The sequence below is a fragment of the Microcebus murinus genome, chromosome 12, assembly GCF_040939455.1.
Source record: "Microcebus murinus isolate Inina chromosome 12, M.murinus_Inina_mat1.0, whole genome shotgun sequence".
NCBI classification, from domain to species: Eukaryota; Metazoa; Chordata; class Mammalia; order Primates; family Cheirogaleidae; genus Microcebus; species Microcebus murinus.
In genome coordinates, this window is record NC_134115.1 from 87,308,509 (window position 1) to 87,324,227 (window position 15,719).

General features: G+C 58.1%; 1 protein-coding gene across 3 annotated transcripts; it reads left to right on the forward strand.

Moving 5' to 3' along the window:
• The first annotated feature begins 4,390 nt into the window (after positions 1-4,390).
• On the forward strand, positions 4,391-15,647 carry PKN3 (protein kinase N3). Of its 3 annotated transcripts, none has more exons than XM_012772149.3 (22): positions 4,391-4,754; positions 6,611-6,851; positions 7,038-7,183; positions 7,663-7,774; positions 7,845-7,972; positions 8,153-8,336; positions 10,405-10,551; positions 10,632-10,741; positions 10,846-10,989; positions 11,342-11,417; positions 11,500-11,668; positions 11,824-11,926; positions 12,042-12,109; positions 12,418-12,481; positions 12,609-12,700; positions 13,152-13,328; positions 13,961-14,023; positions 14,165-14,241; positions 14,681-14,823; positions 14,905-15,012; positions 15,137-15,217; positions 15,330-15,647. In XM_012772149.3, the coding sequence occupies exons 1-22, from the start codon at positions 4,731-4,733 to the stop codon at positions 15,540-15,542; spliced, it is 2,670 nt and encodes an 889-aa protein (XP_012627603.2). In that variant the 5' UTR covers positions 4,391-4,730; the 3' UTR covers positions 15,543-15,647. The 3 variants fall into 3 exon arrangements, with proteins under 3 accessions (XP_012627603.2, XP_020145102.2, XP_012627604.2); XM_020289513.2 differs by having other exon boundaries at positions 15,137-15,173; XM_012772150.3 differs by lacking the exon at positions 4,391-4,754 and adding an exon at positions 5,182-5,796.
• Positions 15,648-15,719: the final 72 nt, after the last annotated feature.

The following is a 15,719-nucleotide window of genomic DNA, read 5'->3' on the forward strand; positions in this document are numbered from 1 at the left end:
TGAGGTAATTCTCTGGGAAGGGGCTGTGCTCTTCCAAAGCTGTGCCATACTCGGCTCATGAGGGGAATTTAAAAACCACATGAATTGGAATAGAGGACAGTAGTTTGCAAGGTATCCTTAACATTTAGTTTCAAAACCTTAAGGAAGTGGTTGGGTGCAGTGGCTCACACCTGTAGTCCTAGCACTCTGGGGAGGTGGGAGGATTGCTTGAACCTGGGAGTTTGAGGTTGTAGTAAGCTTGGATCATGCCACTGCATGATAGCCAGTGTGACAGAGCAAGACCCTGTCTTTATTTTTGAGATAGTCTTACTATGTTGCCCAGGCTAGAGTGCCCTGGCATCAGCCTAGCTCACAGCAACCTCCAACTCCTGGGCTCAAGGGTTCCTCTTGCCTCAGTTTCCTAAGTAGCTGGGACTACAGGCATGAGCCGCAACACCTGGCTAATTTTTTGTTTCTACTTTTAGTGCCTGATTAATTTTTTTCTATTTTTAATAGAGACGAGGTCTCGCTTTTGCTCTGACTGGTCTCGAACTCCTGAGCTCAAGCAAGCCTCTCGCCTGGGCCTCTGAGTGCTAGAATTACAGGCATGAGCCACCACGCCCCGCCAAGACCATCTTAAAAAAAAACTGGAAGGAAGGAATGTTTTGTTTTAGACTATCCTTGCAGGTCTTGTTTCTCCAGTGATTTCAAAAAGCCTTAATTTTAACTGGATTCCCTGACCTCCATTAATAGGCTCTTAAAAAATTTCACCCATCTCCGGCTTGTAAAATTTATTAATAGCATTTATTTTAAGACAGGGTCTCGCTAAGCTCACTGCAACCTCTAACTCTCAGGATCAAATGATCCTCCTGCCTCAGCCTCCCAAAAATGTAGAGTTTAAATGGTCCACAGAGTACTTAGACATTTTGTTTGGCTGACAGATTTGCTTCACATCTGCCCTGCTTGTTTCACTTGTGTTAGCTGCTTGACTCCCAAAAAGTAGAGGAGTTTTTTACTCTGGCATGGATTTTATTTATTTATTTATTTATTTTTGAGACAGTCTCGCTTTGTTGTACAGGTTAGAGTGAGTGCCGTGGCATCAGCCTAGCTCACGGCAACCTCAAACTCCTGGGCTCAAGCAATCCTCCTGCCTCAGCCTCCCGAGTAGCTAGGACTACAGGCATGTGCCACCATGCCCGGCTAATTTTTTCTATATATATTAGTTGGCCAATTAATTTCTTTCTATTTATAGTAGAGACGGGGGTCTCACTCTTGCTCAGGCTGGTTCTGAACTCCTGACCTTGACCAATCCGCCCGCCTCGGCCTCCCAGAGTGCCAGGATTACAGGCGTGAGCCACCGCGCCCGGCCTGGCATGGATTTTTGACTGTCAAAAAATTCCTAAACAATTGTGTTTCTGGGTTCATCTGATAATCTATCACTACTGGTTTTTTTTTTTGAGACAGAGTTTCGCTCTGTTGCCCAAGCTAGAGTGAGTGCTGTGGTGTCGGCCTAGCTCACAGCAACCTCAAACTCAAATTAGCCAGGCATGCGCCACCATGCCTGGCTAATTTTTTTCTATATTAGTTGGCCAATTAATTTCTTTCTATTTTTAGTAGAGACAGGGTCTCGCAAATTCTTTAAGAGATGAGTGAATAACTATTCCAATTGTTTAAAGAGGACATTTGGCCAGGTGCAGTGGCTCACGCCTGTAATCTTAACACTCTGGGAGGCAGAGGCGGGAGGATTGCTCCAGGTCAGGAGTTCGAAACCAGCCTGAGCGAGACCCTGTCTCTACTATAAAAAAATAGAAAGAAATTAATTGGCCAATTAATGTATATAGAAAAAATTAGCCGGGCATGGTGGCGCATGCCTGTAGTCCCAGCTACTCGGGAGGCTGAGGCAGGAGGATTGCTTGAGCCCAGGAGTTTGAGGTTGCTGTGAGCTAGGCTGACGCCACGGCACTCACTCTAGCCTGGGCAACAAAGCGAGACTCTGTTTCAAAAATAAAGTGGAGGGTGTAGTTGGTGAAGTGAGCTCAGATTCTGCCCAGAGACAAATCTAAGTGTAGATGGACTAGTTGCAATACTGAGAAGGGAAAACATTGTGTTTATGGAAAGGGGAAACATTTCCTGCTAGGAAGTTTTAGATTCCTTTCAGGTTAACTGTTTTGCAGTTTTATTTTATTTATTTATTTATTTATTTATTTTTGAGACAGAGTCTCGGTTTGTTGTCCAGGATAGAGTGAGTGCCATGGCGTCAGCCTAGCTCACAGCAACCTCAAACTCCTGGGCTCTAGCGATCCTTCTGCCTCAGCCTCCCGAGTAGCTGGGACTACAGGCATGTGCCACCATGCCCGGCTAATTTTTTTTTTTATATCAGTTGGCCAATTAATTTCTTTCTATTTATAGTAGAGACAGGGTCTTGCTCAGGCTGGTTTTGAACTCCTGATCTTGAGCGATCCGCCCGCCTTGGCCTCCCAGAGAGCTAGGATTACAGGCATGAGCCACCGTGCCCGGCCTATTTTATTTATTTTTGAAACAGAGTCTCACTCTGTTGCCCGTGTTAGAGTGCCGTGGCGTCAGCCTAGCTCACAGCAACCTCAAACTCTTGGGCTCAAGCAATCCTGCTGCCTCAGCCTCCCGAGTAGCTGGGACTACAGGCATGCGCCACCATGCCCGGCTAATTTTTTCTTTATATATTTTTAGTTGGCTGATTAATTTCTTTCTATTTTTAGTAGAGACAGGGTCTCACTCTTGCTCAGGCTGGTCTTGAACTCCTGACCTTCTTGCTCGATTATCCCGCCTCGGCCTCCCAGAAAGCTATGATTACAGGCGTGAGCCACTGCACCAGGCCAGTTTTACAGTTTTATAGGCCAATTAGCTGGAGAGTTGGTTTCAACTATTCACTATCCATTGGATGTTGAACATGAACTTACATTTCCCTAAGAATTCCAATCTCATGGAGTATGTAAGATGCAGGTATCTGGTCAGACTCATTCAGCAGAGCAGGACTTTGTTTCCCTGCTGGTTTGCCCAGCCTGGGTGCATTAGATGAATTTTGCTACCATTGAACTGCTTTCCCTTAGTGTAACAGTGAAACAGACACTTCTCAGCAAACTTGGAAAACCATCGAATTCAGCTTCCCAGCTAAATGGACCTTGAGATGAGAAGTGAACACTCTCCCGCTGTCTGATCAGATTACCCACTTGGCTTCTAGAATTGACATTTACTTACCAAGTCAAATACATATTTTTAAATGTGAATTAGCTAGCTGGACTGTGGCACCATTGGGGAGTTGGTAAAAGGGGCGGAGGCTTGCTAGTTTGATTAATGGGCTTTTGATGCGCTGTGGTGAGAAGCTGAAGCTTTTTTTACTCCCAAATGATGGGTAATAACTTTCACCTCAAGACAGCTTGATTATCAAATCCTCATTTTAAAGAGCCTACTATGTGCCAGGTGCTTGTGTTAATGTCTAGCCCTCAACAACTCTGATGTGTGAGCTTGTCACATTTTGCCTTTGATTATGAGACCTGGGCGTGTCTCACAGAACCAAGCCGCCTCTGCTTACACTGATGCCACCTGGTCCATTTCCTGCTGCAGGACAACCCAGCATTGTCCACAGCTGGCCAGCTTCACCTTCTCCAGCCCCTCGTGAGTGAGTTGATCACTGTGAAGTAAAACAGGTGGCTTCCTTTGGTAACAGTGCTGGACGGTAGCTGTTCCAAGTCAGGGTCAATATTTGACCCTTCGTCACTCTCTGACCCCTTAGAGGGGGCTCCTTCCAGTGTGATCCTGGCACAAAGGCTGGTAAGCACAGGATGCCGGGACACCGTAGAAGAGGCAGTGAAGAACCAGGATCCCCAGACTGTCACGCCATTGCCAGCACACCCCATGCGGGCTAGTCATCACTTTCCCGAGACAGTGGCTACTTCACAAGGTGTCAGTGTCTTTTCTCCTGTTTAGATGGGCTTTTTAGCGCAAAGTTGGAACCGTCGCTCTGGCTGAACCAGCAAGCTCAGTCCAGTTAAGTGATGAGCCTGAGAGGCATTTAGTTCATTCGTCCATAATTTGCCATAATTTGGGTGAGGCTTTATGTTTCCCTGAGGGATCCCTTCTTGTGAATACTATCTAGGTAGGGCCAACCACTCTGAGGGGACGACAGTTTGGGAGGAGCCCATTTTGCACCCACGACATCTGAGACGGAGAGAGACGTGAAGGGCCTGGTCGAGGGGCCCCAGCGCGGTAGGGGCGGCGGCCGGGCCGTGGAGCGCCGGGGTTAGGGGCTCATTCCCCGCGGGGGTGGACCCACGACACGGGCCGCGCCCCGGCGCCGGCAGGGGGCGCTGTCGCCGCCCGGGCCGGCCCCCCTGAGCGCGCGGCGGGGCTCGGCCGCAGGACCGGCCGGGGTGCCCCTCCCGCGCTCCCGTGCCGGGGCAGAGGCCAGTGCCACGCCGAGCGGGAACTGAAGACGGCCGCAGAAGACGCGGTACTGAGCCCGGCATCCCGCGGAGTTTCGGATCCGGGAGACGTGCTGCGGCCTCGGACCCCAGGAGCGGGCTCTGCGGCGGCGTCCCGCGCGGCCGAGAGGCGGCGCTGGCGCCAGGTGCCCGGAGGGCCCGCGGGCCTCGGGAGGGGGCGCCCGATCCCTCGTCTCCAGCGCCGCTTCCCGGGAAGTTTCAAGTTTGAAAGTCCCGCGGAGGGGCCGCGGCTTCCGGAACCCGAGTGGTCGCCTGGAGGGCCCGAGCGGCGCCATGGAGCAGGGGGCGCCGCGGCAGGTGAACGGGCCGGGGGCGGGAAGCCTCGTTCGCCGCGCCCCCAGCCCGCCCCACGCCCTTCCCAGCCCTCGCCCTGGCCCCGCGACAGCTCCGCAGGGCAGCCCTGCGCGCGCGGGTCAGGTCGGTCACGGGCCCTGGAACCGACTCCGGGTCAGCCTGGGGTCCCGAGTCAGACCCGGCCGTGGCGCATCTGATCCGCAGGGTGGGCTCCCAGGGTGGGCCCCAGAGTTTCCTAAAATCGATTCTTCCAGGTGGGACTCTGAGGCCGACGGGAATTAGCGCGAAAGCAAAGGGCTGGGGGGCGGGGGGGAGGGACGCGTGTGCGCTCCTGGGGCGTCCTTCCCGGCGCACTAGAGGCGCGGGGGCGGGAACCTTCGGGTACACAGAGTTCCAGAATTCCCAGGGGCCTGCGGTTTCTGCCCAGAGCTGGCAGTAGGTGCGCGCCGGCCCAAAGTGCTAAGGCTGTGTGTGTCCATTTGTCTGTTACTGTGCAGGAAGACGGGTTGTCCTGTCCCAGAGCAACTGGGGGTGGGCGGGGACATTTGTGTACAAGATAGGGTCCCAGCGGGGAGCAGAGAGGAGGAGGTGTGTGTGGTCAGGATTCCAGCCCAGAGCAGACAGGGCACACACTGGGCCGTGTTGGGGGTAAGGTGTGGTAGACTGAGACTGCTTGAGTGCTCCCACCCCAGTCGCTTAGGGAGCCTTCAGGCTGGGTCTACCCCCTCCCATACCCTTCCTCCGGAGGTGCCTCCCCCTGTTCCAGCCAAGGCTTGTACACATTTTCCGATTTCCTGCAAGCCTCCGCCCTGCAGCGGGTGGCTGGGTGACTCAGGACCTTGGTGGCCGGGCCTCTAGCTCCATGGGATCTTTGTCTGCTCTGGCCTTTGGCTCTGGCCCTCTTGCCTAGGGCGGTCAAAGGATTTCCTGAGCCTCGCCCTTGCCCTCTGGCAGCTCAGCCAGCGACCCAGGGCCTGGGATGGGGGGTCCCTGAAGCTGGGGTCGCCACCCTTTCCACTAGGCTCAGGAGATGGAACACAGAGAGGTAAGGTGGGGTCCCTGCAAGAGTCTGTGTTGGGAGGGGCATCATGGGTCACCCCAGCCTGCGGTCACCTTTGGCACTAGCTGGTTTGAAATGTCGGCCTCTGGAAAGGAGGTTTTCCTCTTCCTGGCTCCAGCCTGGGCTGAGGCAGTGAGAGACGTCTACTTCCCCCCAGGAGCCAAGCTGGGAGTGGGCCCAGTCCCTCTCTGTTCCTCTGCTTTGCCACCTGTGGCATTGGGATGTGGGGAACAAGCCCTGGCCTCACAGGCCACTGGCTATCTTCTCCAGGTGATTTTGGGTGAAGCCCTTCTCAGCGCTGCGCTTCTTCTGGCTCCCAGATTTTACTCCGGCTCCCAGACTTAGAACAGCCCAGCCCCGCATGGCTGGCAGGGAGAGGCTGGTGTCTGTCCCCACCAGCCCCAAGAGGGTGGCCTCTCCTCTGTCTCGACTGTGGCAAGTTACTTCACCTCTCTGGGTCTCAGTTTCCTCCTCTCTAAAATAAGCATAGTAACTGCTGCTATGCGGTGGGGCTGCTGGCGGAGTGAGGAGGTAATATACGCCACGCTTTTGGAACAGAACCTGGCACCTAGTGAGCATCGCATAACCATTAGCAGTTTCCCCTTCCCCTTCTCTAAACGGCAGAGGACAGGAGCATGGGTTATGTGAGTGGCCTTGGGCTTTCCATTCGGAGGGCAGAGATGCTTCCCAAGCCCTGTGTGCGTCGGTCCTGGGTGCGGCCCCTTCGTCCTCTCCATCTGCAGGGAGCAGGGGCTGCTGGCGGGGCTGTACCCCATGCCTCCTCTCCGCCCTTCTGCAGCCTGGGCCGGGCCAGCAGCCTTTGGAGGATGAGAAAGAGGCGATCCGTCGGGCCATCCAGAAGGAGCTGAAAATCAAGGAAGGTGTGGAGAACCTGCGGCGGGTGGCCACAGACCGCCGCCACCTGGGCCACGTGCAGCAGCTGCTGCGCTCCTCCAACCGCCGCCTGGAGCAGCTGCACGGCGAACTGCGGGAGCTGCACGCCCGCATCCTGCTGCCTGGCCCCGGGCCTGGCCAGGCTGGTGAGTGAGGAGCTGAGACCCCTCAGGACGGGAGGCTGCAGGCTGCCCAGGCCCTGGCCCTGGGTGGAGACTGCCTTGCCTCCCCAGCCTCCTCCTGGAGCCCCCGCTGACAGCCCAGGAGTGGAGGGAGGGGACAGCTAGGCCATGCGTCTGGGCTGTAGGTGATGGGAACACTCCCTGTGGCAGACCCTCTGGGCTTGGGCCCCCGGCCGAGGACCGAGCAGCCCAGGGCTCGGCACCTGGAGGTTCTACGGAGGCAGCTGCAGGTGGAGCTGAAGGTGAAGCAGGGGGCTGAGAACATGACCCACACGTGTGCCAGTGGCACCCCCAAGGTGAGGCCCCGGCCTGATGGGGGAGGCAAGCCCCAGGCCCCCCTCTGGTGAGACTTGGCTGTCAGATATTAGGGAGGGGCAGCTCTGCAGCCAGCCATGGACCTGTAGGTCAGTCTGCTGGGGGAAATGCCACCCCAACCCCAGCTGGGCAGGAAGGTGTGGCCCTGAGCCCAAGACCAACAGAGAAGGCCCTGCACCAGTCCACTGGGATCCCAGTCCAGTGCCCAGTCCCACCTCCCAGTAAGACGTGGGGAGCCCCAGTCCGTGTCTGACAAGAAGGCTTGGCCCCGGCCCTGATCGGACGGGGGAGGCTTAGGCCCAGCTCTTGTCACTGATGGAGAAGGCTCTGCCCCTGCAGCCGGCCTGGCCAGGGAAGCTTGACTCTAGCCTACCGAGGGAGGCTCGGCTCCCGTCCCTGGTCTGACGGGGGCGCTCTGGCTGAGAACCGGTCTGCTGGGACATACGTCTTGGCCCCGCAGGAGAAGAAGCTCCTGGCAGCCGCCCAGCAGATGCTGCGGGACAGCCAGCTGAAGGTGGCCCTGCTGCGGATGAAGATCAGCAGCTTGGAGGCCAGCGGGTCCCCTGAGCCAGGTGAGGCCTCGAGAAGGCGGCAGGGCCGGGCAGGGCCGGGCAGGGCCTGAGGGCTGTCCTCCTCCCCCAGGCCCTGAGCTGCTGGCAGAAGAGCTGCAGCACCGACTGCGCGTGGAGGCTGCTGTGGCCGAGGGCGCCAAGAACGTGGTGAAGCTGCTGGGTAGCCGGAGAGCACAGGACCGCAAGGCGCTGGCCGAGGTCAGGCCCCGGCCCCTACCTGCCGCCTTCTCTGAGGGTCTGCCTGTTCTCGCACCACCCTCTGCAGTGGCAGGAGGCGCCTTTCATGGAGATGTCATGTGGATGGCATCTCTGGGTGGCCTGGGCCACTGCCACCCCATGTATCCCATGGGCCTGCCCCTGCCTGTGTCCCCTCTGCAGGCCCAGGCCCAGCTCCAGGAGTCCTCCCAGAAACTGGATCTTCTTCGGCTGGCCCTGGAGCAGCTGCTGGAGGGACTGCCGCCTGCTCACCCTCTGCGCAGCAGAGTGGCCCGGGAGCTGCAGACTGCGGTGCCTGGGAGCCCCCCACCCTCGGGGACACTTGTGAAACCCACCGCCCTGACAGGTAGCCGGCAGTCCCTCCCACTTCAGAGCTCTCCTTCCTTTTTGGGGAGGACCCAGAAGCACAGTGGAGAAGCACTTCGGGGAGGAATTCTAATCCTGGCATCACCACCGACTAGCTGTGGGACCTTGGGCAACTGACATCCCCTCTCTGAACCTGTTTATCCATCTGTAAAATGGGAATGATTATATTCATAGCACCTCCCTCATAGGGTTGCTGTGAAAGTACAGTGACTTGTTGCACATGAAGTGCTAAGCGCAGTGCCTGGCAGAGTCTGCACTGGGAAAATGTAGCTATTTTTTAAATGAATAACTGTAATAATGCTTTAAGTGCTAGCATTAGGGAGCCCACAGACCTGGAGGCCTTGGTACCCAGTCGTTGGCAGCTCAGACTATTAGAAAGTTTTTTCCTATGTTGAGCTGAGGTGTGTCTTCTTGTAGCAATCAACAAATAACCTGAGAGCTTGGGCTTTGCAGGCCTGAGCTTGCTGCCTGAGATATAGTGCGAGCCAGGAGGGCCAGCGGCTGCCTGCGCAGAACACGGGTGCAGGGCAGACGGCCCCTTCCACCAGCAGCAGAGCTGAGAAGAGGAAGTGCAGGGGCTGCATGGGACCCCTCACCTGGCCTTGGGGAATCAAGGAATGCTTCCTGGAGGAAGCGGTGCTTGAGTTTGGCTTTGAAGGACCTGTAGAGGTACTTAAGTGGCCAAGGAGACGAGTTGGGCAAGGGGAGGGAACAGGTTGATAAAAGGCCTGGAATCCAACTACTTGCGGCGACCCTACCCTACCTCCTGGTTAAATGCCCCAGTCCCTTGAGTCTTTCTAAAGTCTTCCTACTCTGAACACCTGCCTTGTTTATAAGGGCTCTCTGAGTGTAACCCCCAGGCCTGGACTCCTTAAACAGTGCTCTTGGGTCCACTTTGTATCTTCAAAAGCTGCTAGATTCCCACTGCTTCCTATACCCTTTGAGAGATAAAACTCTAGGGACCGGCTGGGCACAGTGGCTCATGACTGTAATCTTAGCACTCTGGGAGGCCAAGTTGGGTGGATCACTCAAGGTCAGGAGTTTGAGACCAGCCTGAGCAAGAGCGAGACCCTGTCTCTACTAAAAATAGAAAGAAATTATCTGGACAACTGAAAAATATATATATAGAAAAAATTAGCCAGGTGTGGTGGCTCACCCCTGTAATCCTAGCACTCTGAGGCTGAGGCAGGAGGATCACTCAAAGTCAGGAGTTTGACACCATCCTGAGCAAGAGCGAGACCCCGTCCACATGCTCTGGTTAACAACAACAACAACAAAAAAAAACAAAGAGCGAGACCCCGTCTCTACTAAAAATAGAAAGAAATTAATTGGCCAACTAAAAATATATAGAAAAAATTACCTGGGCATGGTGGCACATGCCTGTAGTCCCCGCTACTTGGGAGGCTGAGGCAGGAGTATCCCTTGAACCCAGGAATTTGAGGTTGCTGTGAACTAGGCTGATGCCACAGCACTCTAGCCCAGGCAACAGAGCCAGACTCTGTCTCAAAAAAACCCAAAACTCTAGGGACCCTGAAAATGCACTTACTTGGTTGGCGAAGCGTGTTTCGCACCTCTGGGGGAGGTGGGGCAGAGTTGGGACTTACCTCTCCTTTTTCAAGTGGAGAAGCTGAGGCCTAGGACAGGTGGGACAGCACAGGAGGTCAGGCTTCCTGCTCCCTGCCCCAAGCTCTTGTCCCTGCCACGGTGCTCTCTGGGCCCTAGGCAGCATCCTGCCTCATGCTGTGGCTCCGCACCTGTGTCCCTGCTGCCCTCGCACGTGCAGGGGAGAGCCAGTTGTTCTGCCCGAGGATGGCAGGTGGCTACTACAGCCTAATGTGGGTAGGGTCTGGATGCAGCCACCTCCTGGTGAGAGTGGCATTCCTAGGACATCAGGGCGCATTGGTGGAGGCATTCCTAGGACGTCAGGGCGCACTGGTGGAGGCATTCCTAGGACATCAGGGCGCACTGGTGGAGGCATTCCTAGGACGTCAGGGCGCATTGGTGGAGGCAGTGGGAAGATGGTATCTGACGATGCCCCCCTCCCGCAGGGACGCTGCAGGTCCGCCTCCTGGGCTGTGAGCAGCTGCTGACAGCTGTGCCTGGACGTTCTCCGGTGGCCGGGCTGGCTGGCAGCCCCTCCGAGGGCTGGCTTCGGACCAGAGCACGGCAACATCGTGGTGGAGGCGAGCTGGCCCGTGAGTGGGGAAGGAGCTATGCGGGGCTGCAGGGGACCCCTGCCCTAGGCCTGCTCTGATCCGCAGCTCTGGCCCTGCAGGCGAGGTGCTGGCCGTGCTGAAGGTGGACAACCGCGCTGTGGGCCAGACAGGCTGGGGGCAGGTCGCCGAGCAGTCCTGGGACCAGACCTTTGTCATCCCACTGGAGCGAGTAAGGCTGGCCTTTGCATGGTTGGGGTGACCATGGGATGGGGTGGAGCTGCCCAGGTCAGGGATCGTGGGGTGCCCCAGCCTCAGCCCGGCCCCCCTGTGTAGGCCCGCGAGCTGGAGATCGGGGTGCATTGGCGAGACTGGCGGCAGCTGTGTGGCGTGGCCTTCCTGAGACTCGAGGACTTCCTGGACAATACTTGTCACCAGCTGTCCCTCAGCCTGGTACCACAGGGGCGGCTCTTTGCCCAGGTGCTCACTGCCCATGCCCTCTGACCGGGTGGGCCCCTGGGTGCACAGGGTGAGGAGGGTGTAGGGATCGAGACTGGACCAGAGAGGGTGGTCTCCAGGAATAAGGACTCCCAGCCTCTCTCGCCCCTATGGGGCCGCATCTAGAGGCCTGCACCCTTGTCCTAACTGCCTGTCTCAGCTGTGACCCTGGACAAGAGCTTGTATTCTCTGGGCCTGTTTCTCTCCTCGCACCAACGAAGACATTGAAGCCGTTTTTCTGGCTCTTGCATCTGTTGAAACTGGGAGCTTGGAAGTGCCATGGCAGATGGGGTGGGAGGGGGCCAGTCCTCAACCCTGCCCTCTGGCCCTGCAGGTGACCTTCCGTGATCCTGTCATTGAGAGGCGGCCCCGGCTGCAGAGGCAGAAACGTGTTTTCTCTAAATGCAGAGGTGTGGCGGGCGTGGGGCTCTGCGTGTGGGGAGCGGGGCTGGGCCCCCAGGGGCCCTGGACTGAGCTCCCCCTTGTCCCCAGGCCAGGACTTCCTGAGGGCTTCCCAGATGAACCTCAGCATGGCGGCCTGGGGGCGTTTGGTCATGAGCCTGCTGCCCCCCTGCAGCTCCCCAAGCACAATCAGCCCCCCCAAAGGGTGCCCTCAGACCCCGACTACACCCCGGGGGGCCTCCGACCCTGCCTCCCCCAGGTGAGGAGCCGCCTTGCCTGGACTGCACGCTTCTCTCCAGGTTCAGGCCGCGTCTATCCCTGCTGCTACCCTGTCTGTCTGTCTCTGCATGGTGGCGTGTCCCCCCAGCTATTCCATATGCCTGTGCTGGCCATGTGCCTGCTTCCCTCCCACAGCAATTTCCTGCCCAAGAAGACCCCCTTGGCAGAAGAGATGAAGGCCCCACCCAAGCCCCCGCGCCTCTACCTGCCCCAGGAGCCGACCCCCGAGGAGACCCCGGTGAGGGGTGGGGGGTCTCATAGACCCTGGGGCCGCCTGGGAGGGGCTGGCAGGCTGGAGGGGAGGAGGGGAGGCAGCCCAGCCCTGCCCTGCCTGAGCCGCTCTGCCCTCGCAGCGCATCAAACGCCCCCACATGGAGCCCAGGACTGGACTCGGGCCGTCTCCACCAGCCCCCCCTGCCAGGTACCCCCATCTGGTGCGCATCGTAGTTGAGCATTGGTGTCCCCATTCATGCGTGGCTCGGTGGCTCCTTGGGTGTGCACACTGGCTGGCTCTCAGGTCCTTACTTGCTGAACCCACGTTTTGAGCTCCAGCTGCGTGCCAGACTCCGGGATCCGCTGTTCTAGGGGTGCTCACCTCTAGAAGAGCAGGGCTCTTCCTCAAGCGCCATAGCTGGGGACAGCCTGGAACTGGGCATGGAGGGCTTGGAGTGGCTCTGGGTGGAGGCACAGCCCTTGTCCTGGGGGCTTCCTGTGCCCTCTCTCTTGCAGAAAACCACCCCGACTTCAGGACTTCCGCTGCTTGGCCGTGCTTGGCCGGGGCCACTTCGGGAAGGTAGTGGGCTGAGGAGGGTGCAGTGGGGTGGGGGTCTCGGCACATCAACCAGGAGGACATTAACCTGTGGGGGTGAGGAAGGCCCCTGTGCAGCCCACCTGGAGTCCAACCCTTCCCTGGTCCCCAGGTCCTCCTGGTCCAGTTAAAGGAGACAGGGAAATACTACGCCATCAAAGCACTGAAGAAGCTGGAGGTGCTCGGCCGGGATGAGGTAGAGAGGTGCGTAGCCGGGCTGGGGGTCGTTGGCCCTGGAAGACACCCTGGATGGCTGGCCTGGGCTTTGAGCACCCAGAAGGCAGCTGAAGGTTCCTGGGGCTTTGAAGTGGTGATGCTATGGGACCAGGCAGGCCTGTGTCCTCTTTTTGGTGCTTGCAGCTATGTCCCCTTGGGCAGGTTCCTTCTTCTCTCAGCACCTCAGTTTGCTGTTCTGTAAAATGGGGGCATTAGTGGTTATGCAGGTTCCATGACCCATGTGAGCCCTTGATATTTAGAAACCACCACTCTATGTTTCTAAAACATGCTGTTAAGAAAAAAAAAAAAAAAAAAAAAAGAAACCACCACTCTACCCACTGAGCACTGTGAGGGCCCAGCGAGCCAGTGGTGTCGTGGGGGGGGCAGGGTACAGCTGGGGGAGGGTTTCCTTCCCTCTAAGACCCCATGCCCCCTGCAGCCTGTACTGTGAGAAGCGGATCCTGGAGGCAGTGGGCTATGCGGGGCACCCCTTCCTGCTCTCCCTTCTCGCCTGCTTCCAGACCTCCAGCCACGCCTGCTTCGTGACTGAGTTTGTGCCCGGTGGTGACCTCATGATGCAGATCCACGAGGACGTCTTTCCTGAGCCCCAGGCCTGGTGGGTTCCCCTTCCTCCTGCCTGCTTCTTCCAGAAAACTTCCCCTGGGTCCCCAGAGCTGCTCCCTTCCTCCTCCTGCCTCCCGAGTGCCCGTCAGCAGAGGAGGCCTCAGCATTCCTGCCCCTGGGCTTCCATTTATGAAGCCCCGAATCGGGCTTGTAATGACTGTTTCACAGGGTTGTTGCACAGACGAGAGTAGTGTTTATAAATTGCCTGGCACGGGGACTGGCCGCTGGAGTTATTTTTTCCCTCCAGCGCAGGCTCTGGAGTTAGACCTAAACTGACACATCAGCCCTGCCTCTGGCTGCGTGACCCTAGGCAGGTCACTTACCTGGAGTCTCAGATCCTCATCTGAAAAATAGGCACAATAAGCATCAACCGCAGGCTGCTGGGAGGACGCAGGACCTTGGCCTGGTTCCTGGCACAACCGAAGGGCCCAGGAAGGATAGGTTGTAAGTGTGTAGCAACCTTGTGACAACCTTGAGCCCCCCCAGGCCCAGGGCCCAGGCAGGATGTTTGTCCCAGTCTCTCTCCCATGTCTGGACTCTGGCTAGGACATCCAGGTGTCCCCAGGCCATGGCTTCCCTGGTGTCTGTCCTGGGCCTGAATTCACCCATCTACCACCCCTCCAGCTTCTACCTGGCCTGTGTGGTCCTGGGGCTGCAGTTCTTACACGAGAAGAAGATCATTTACAGGTAGCTTTGGTCCGGCAGGTGCCCGGGGGAAGTGAGGCGGGAGAGAGGCAGATGCTGCCCTCCTGGGCTGCTCTGGGGACATTTTCTGTTCCCCAGGTCTCAGCCCTTCTAAGCCACTTTGACATGCCCCCTTACACTCAGGGACCTGAAGTTGGATAATCTTCTGCTGGACGCTCAGGGCTTCCTGAAGATCGCAGATTTTGGGCTGTGCAAGGAAGGTGAGGGTCACCTGTCAGGACCCATGTCCTCCAGCATTACCTACCTGACACGGGCTGGCAGGGTGGTGGGCAGGGGACATCTCCCAGGAAATCCCGTCCCCACCTACGGATTCCCTGGTACTCCCCCACCCTCGTTCTAGGGAACAGCCGGCCACATTGGCCCCTGCTTCCTAGCCCTAGAGGCTTTTAAAGGGCCCCACCAACACTTGGCCTGAGGGAGAGCCTGTGGTCGGGTCTGGGCATTGGGTCTTGCCTTCTGTGGGACCTTGGCATGTGAGCTTGGCTGAGACTCCGCCTCCTCATGCAGTCAAATGGCACTGTAACCGTCCCCACCTCGTCAGGTGCCGGGTAGGGCTTGGCATAGGGTTGGGTTCCTAGCACAGAGGTTCCTGTGAACGGGACACGCCCAGCAGGCATTGGTGTGCGTGTTGGTTTGCAGGGATTGGCTTCGGGGACCGGACAAGCACCTTCTGTGGCACCCCAGAGTTCCTGGCCCCCGAAGTGCTGACCCAGGAGGCGTACACGCGGGCTGTGGACTGGTGGGGGCTGGGCGTGCTGCTCTACGAGATGCTGGTGGGCGAGGTGCGCACTGCAGCGGGCTGCCGGGCCTCCAGATCTGGGGGTGGGTGGCCCAGGCACCCTGCTGAGCCCCCATCTCTACAGTGCCCATTCCCAGGGGACACCGAGGAGGAAGTGTTTGACTCCATTGTCAACTCGGATGCCCCATACCCCCGCTTTCTGTCGGTGCAGGGGCTCGAGCTCATTCAGAAGGTGAGCACTGCAGGGGCCCCCTGCTGCCCCCCCTTGGGGCCCTGTGGCCCAGCCCCCTTGCGGCACCAGTGGAGACGGGCAGTGCCTGGGGCCACCCCAAGTGAGCACCTGTCCTTTTGCCCAGCTCCTCCAGAAGTGCCCGGAGAAGCGCCTGGGGGCGGGTGAGCAGGATGCCGAGGAGATCAAGATCCAGCCTTTCTTTAGGGTGAGTGGCTGGGGCAGCCGTGTTCCCCAGTGCCTGGCAGGGTGGGTGGCACGGACTGACCCCTGGGGGCTGCCATTCCTGCCACCTCAGGCACCTCTGCCCTTGCCCCCAGACCACCGACTGGCCAGCGCTGCTCGCTCGCACCGTCCGGCCCCCCTTCGTGCCCACGCTCTGCGGCCCTGCAGACCTGCGCTACTTTGAGGGCGAGTTCACGGGGCTGCCGCCTGCCCTGACCCCACCTGCGCCCCGCAGCGCCCTCAGTGCCCGCCAGCAGGCCGCCTTCCGGGACTTTGACTTCGTGTCAGAGCGATTCCTGGAGACCTGAGGGCTGCTCCCGACGCCCCCGCCCCCTGCCCAGATGGTTAGAGCCTGTGCTCTGGCTGCCCGGAGGCCCAGGCCTTGCCTGCTATTTATATGCCCTTGGGACTGATGGTGGCAGCTTTGCTCAGTGTTACTAGATGAAGTGTGTCACTGCCCCCTGCTGCCCACCCGCTCCTGTGCC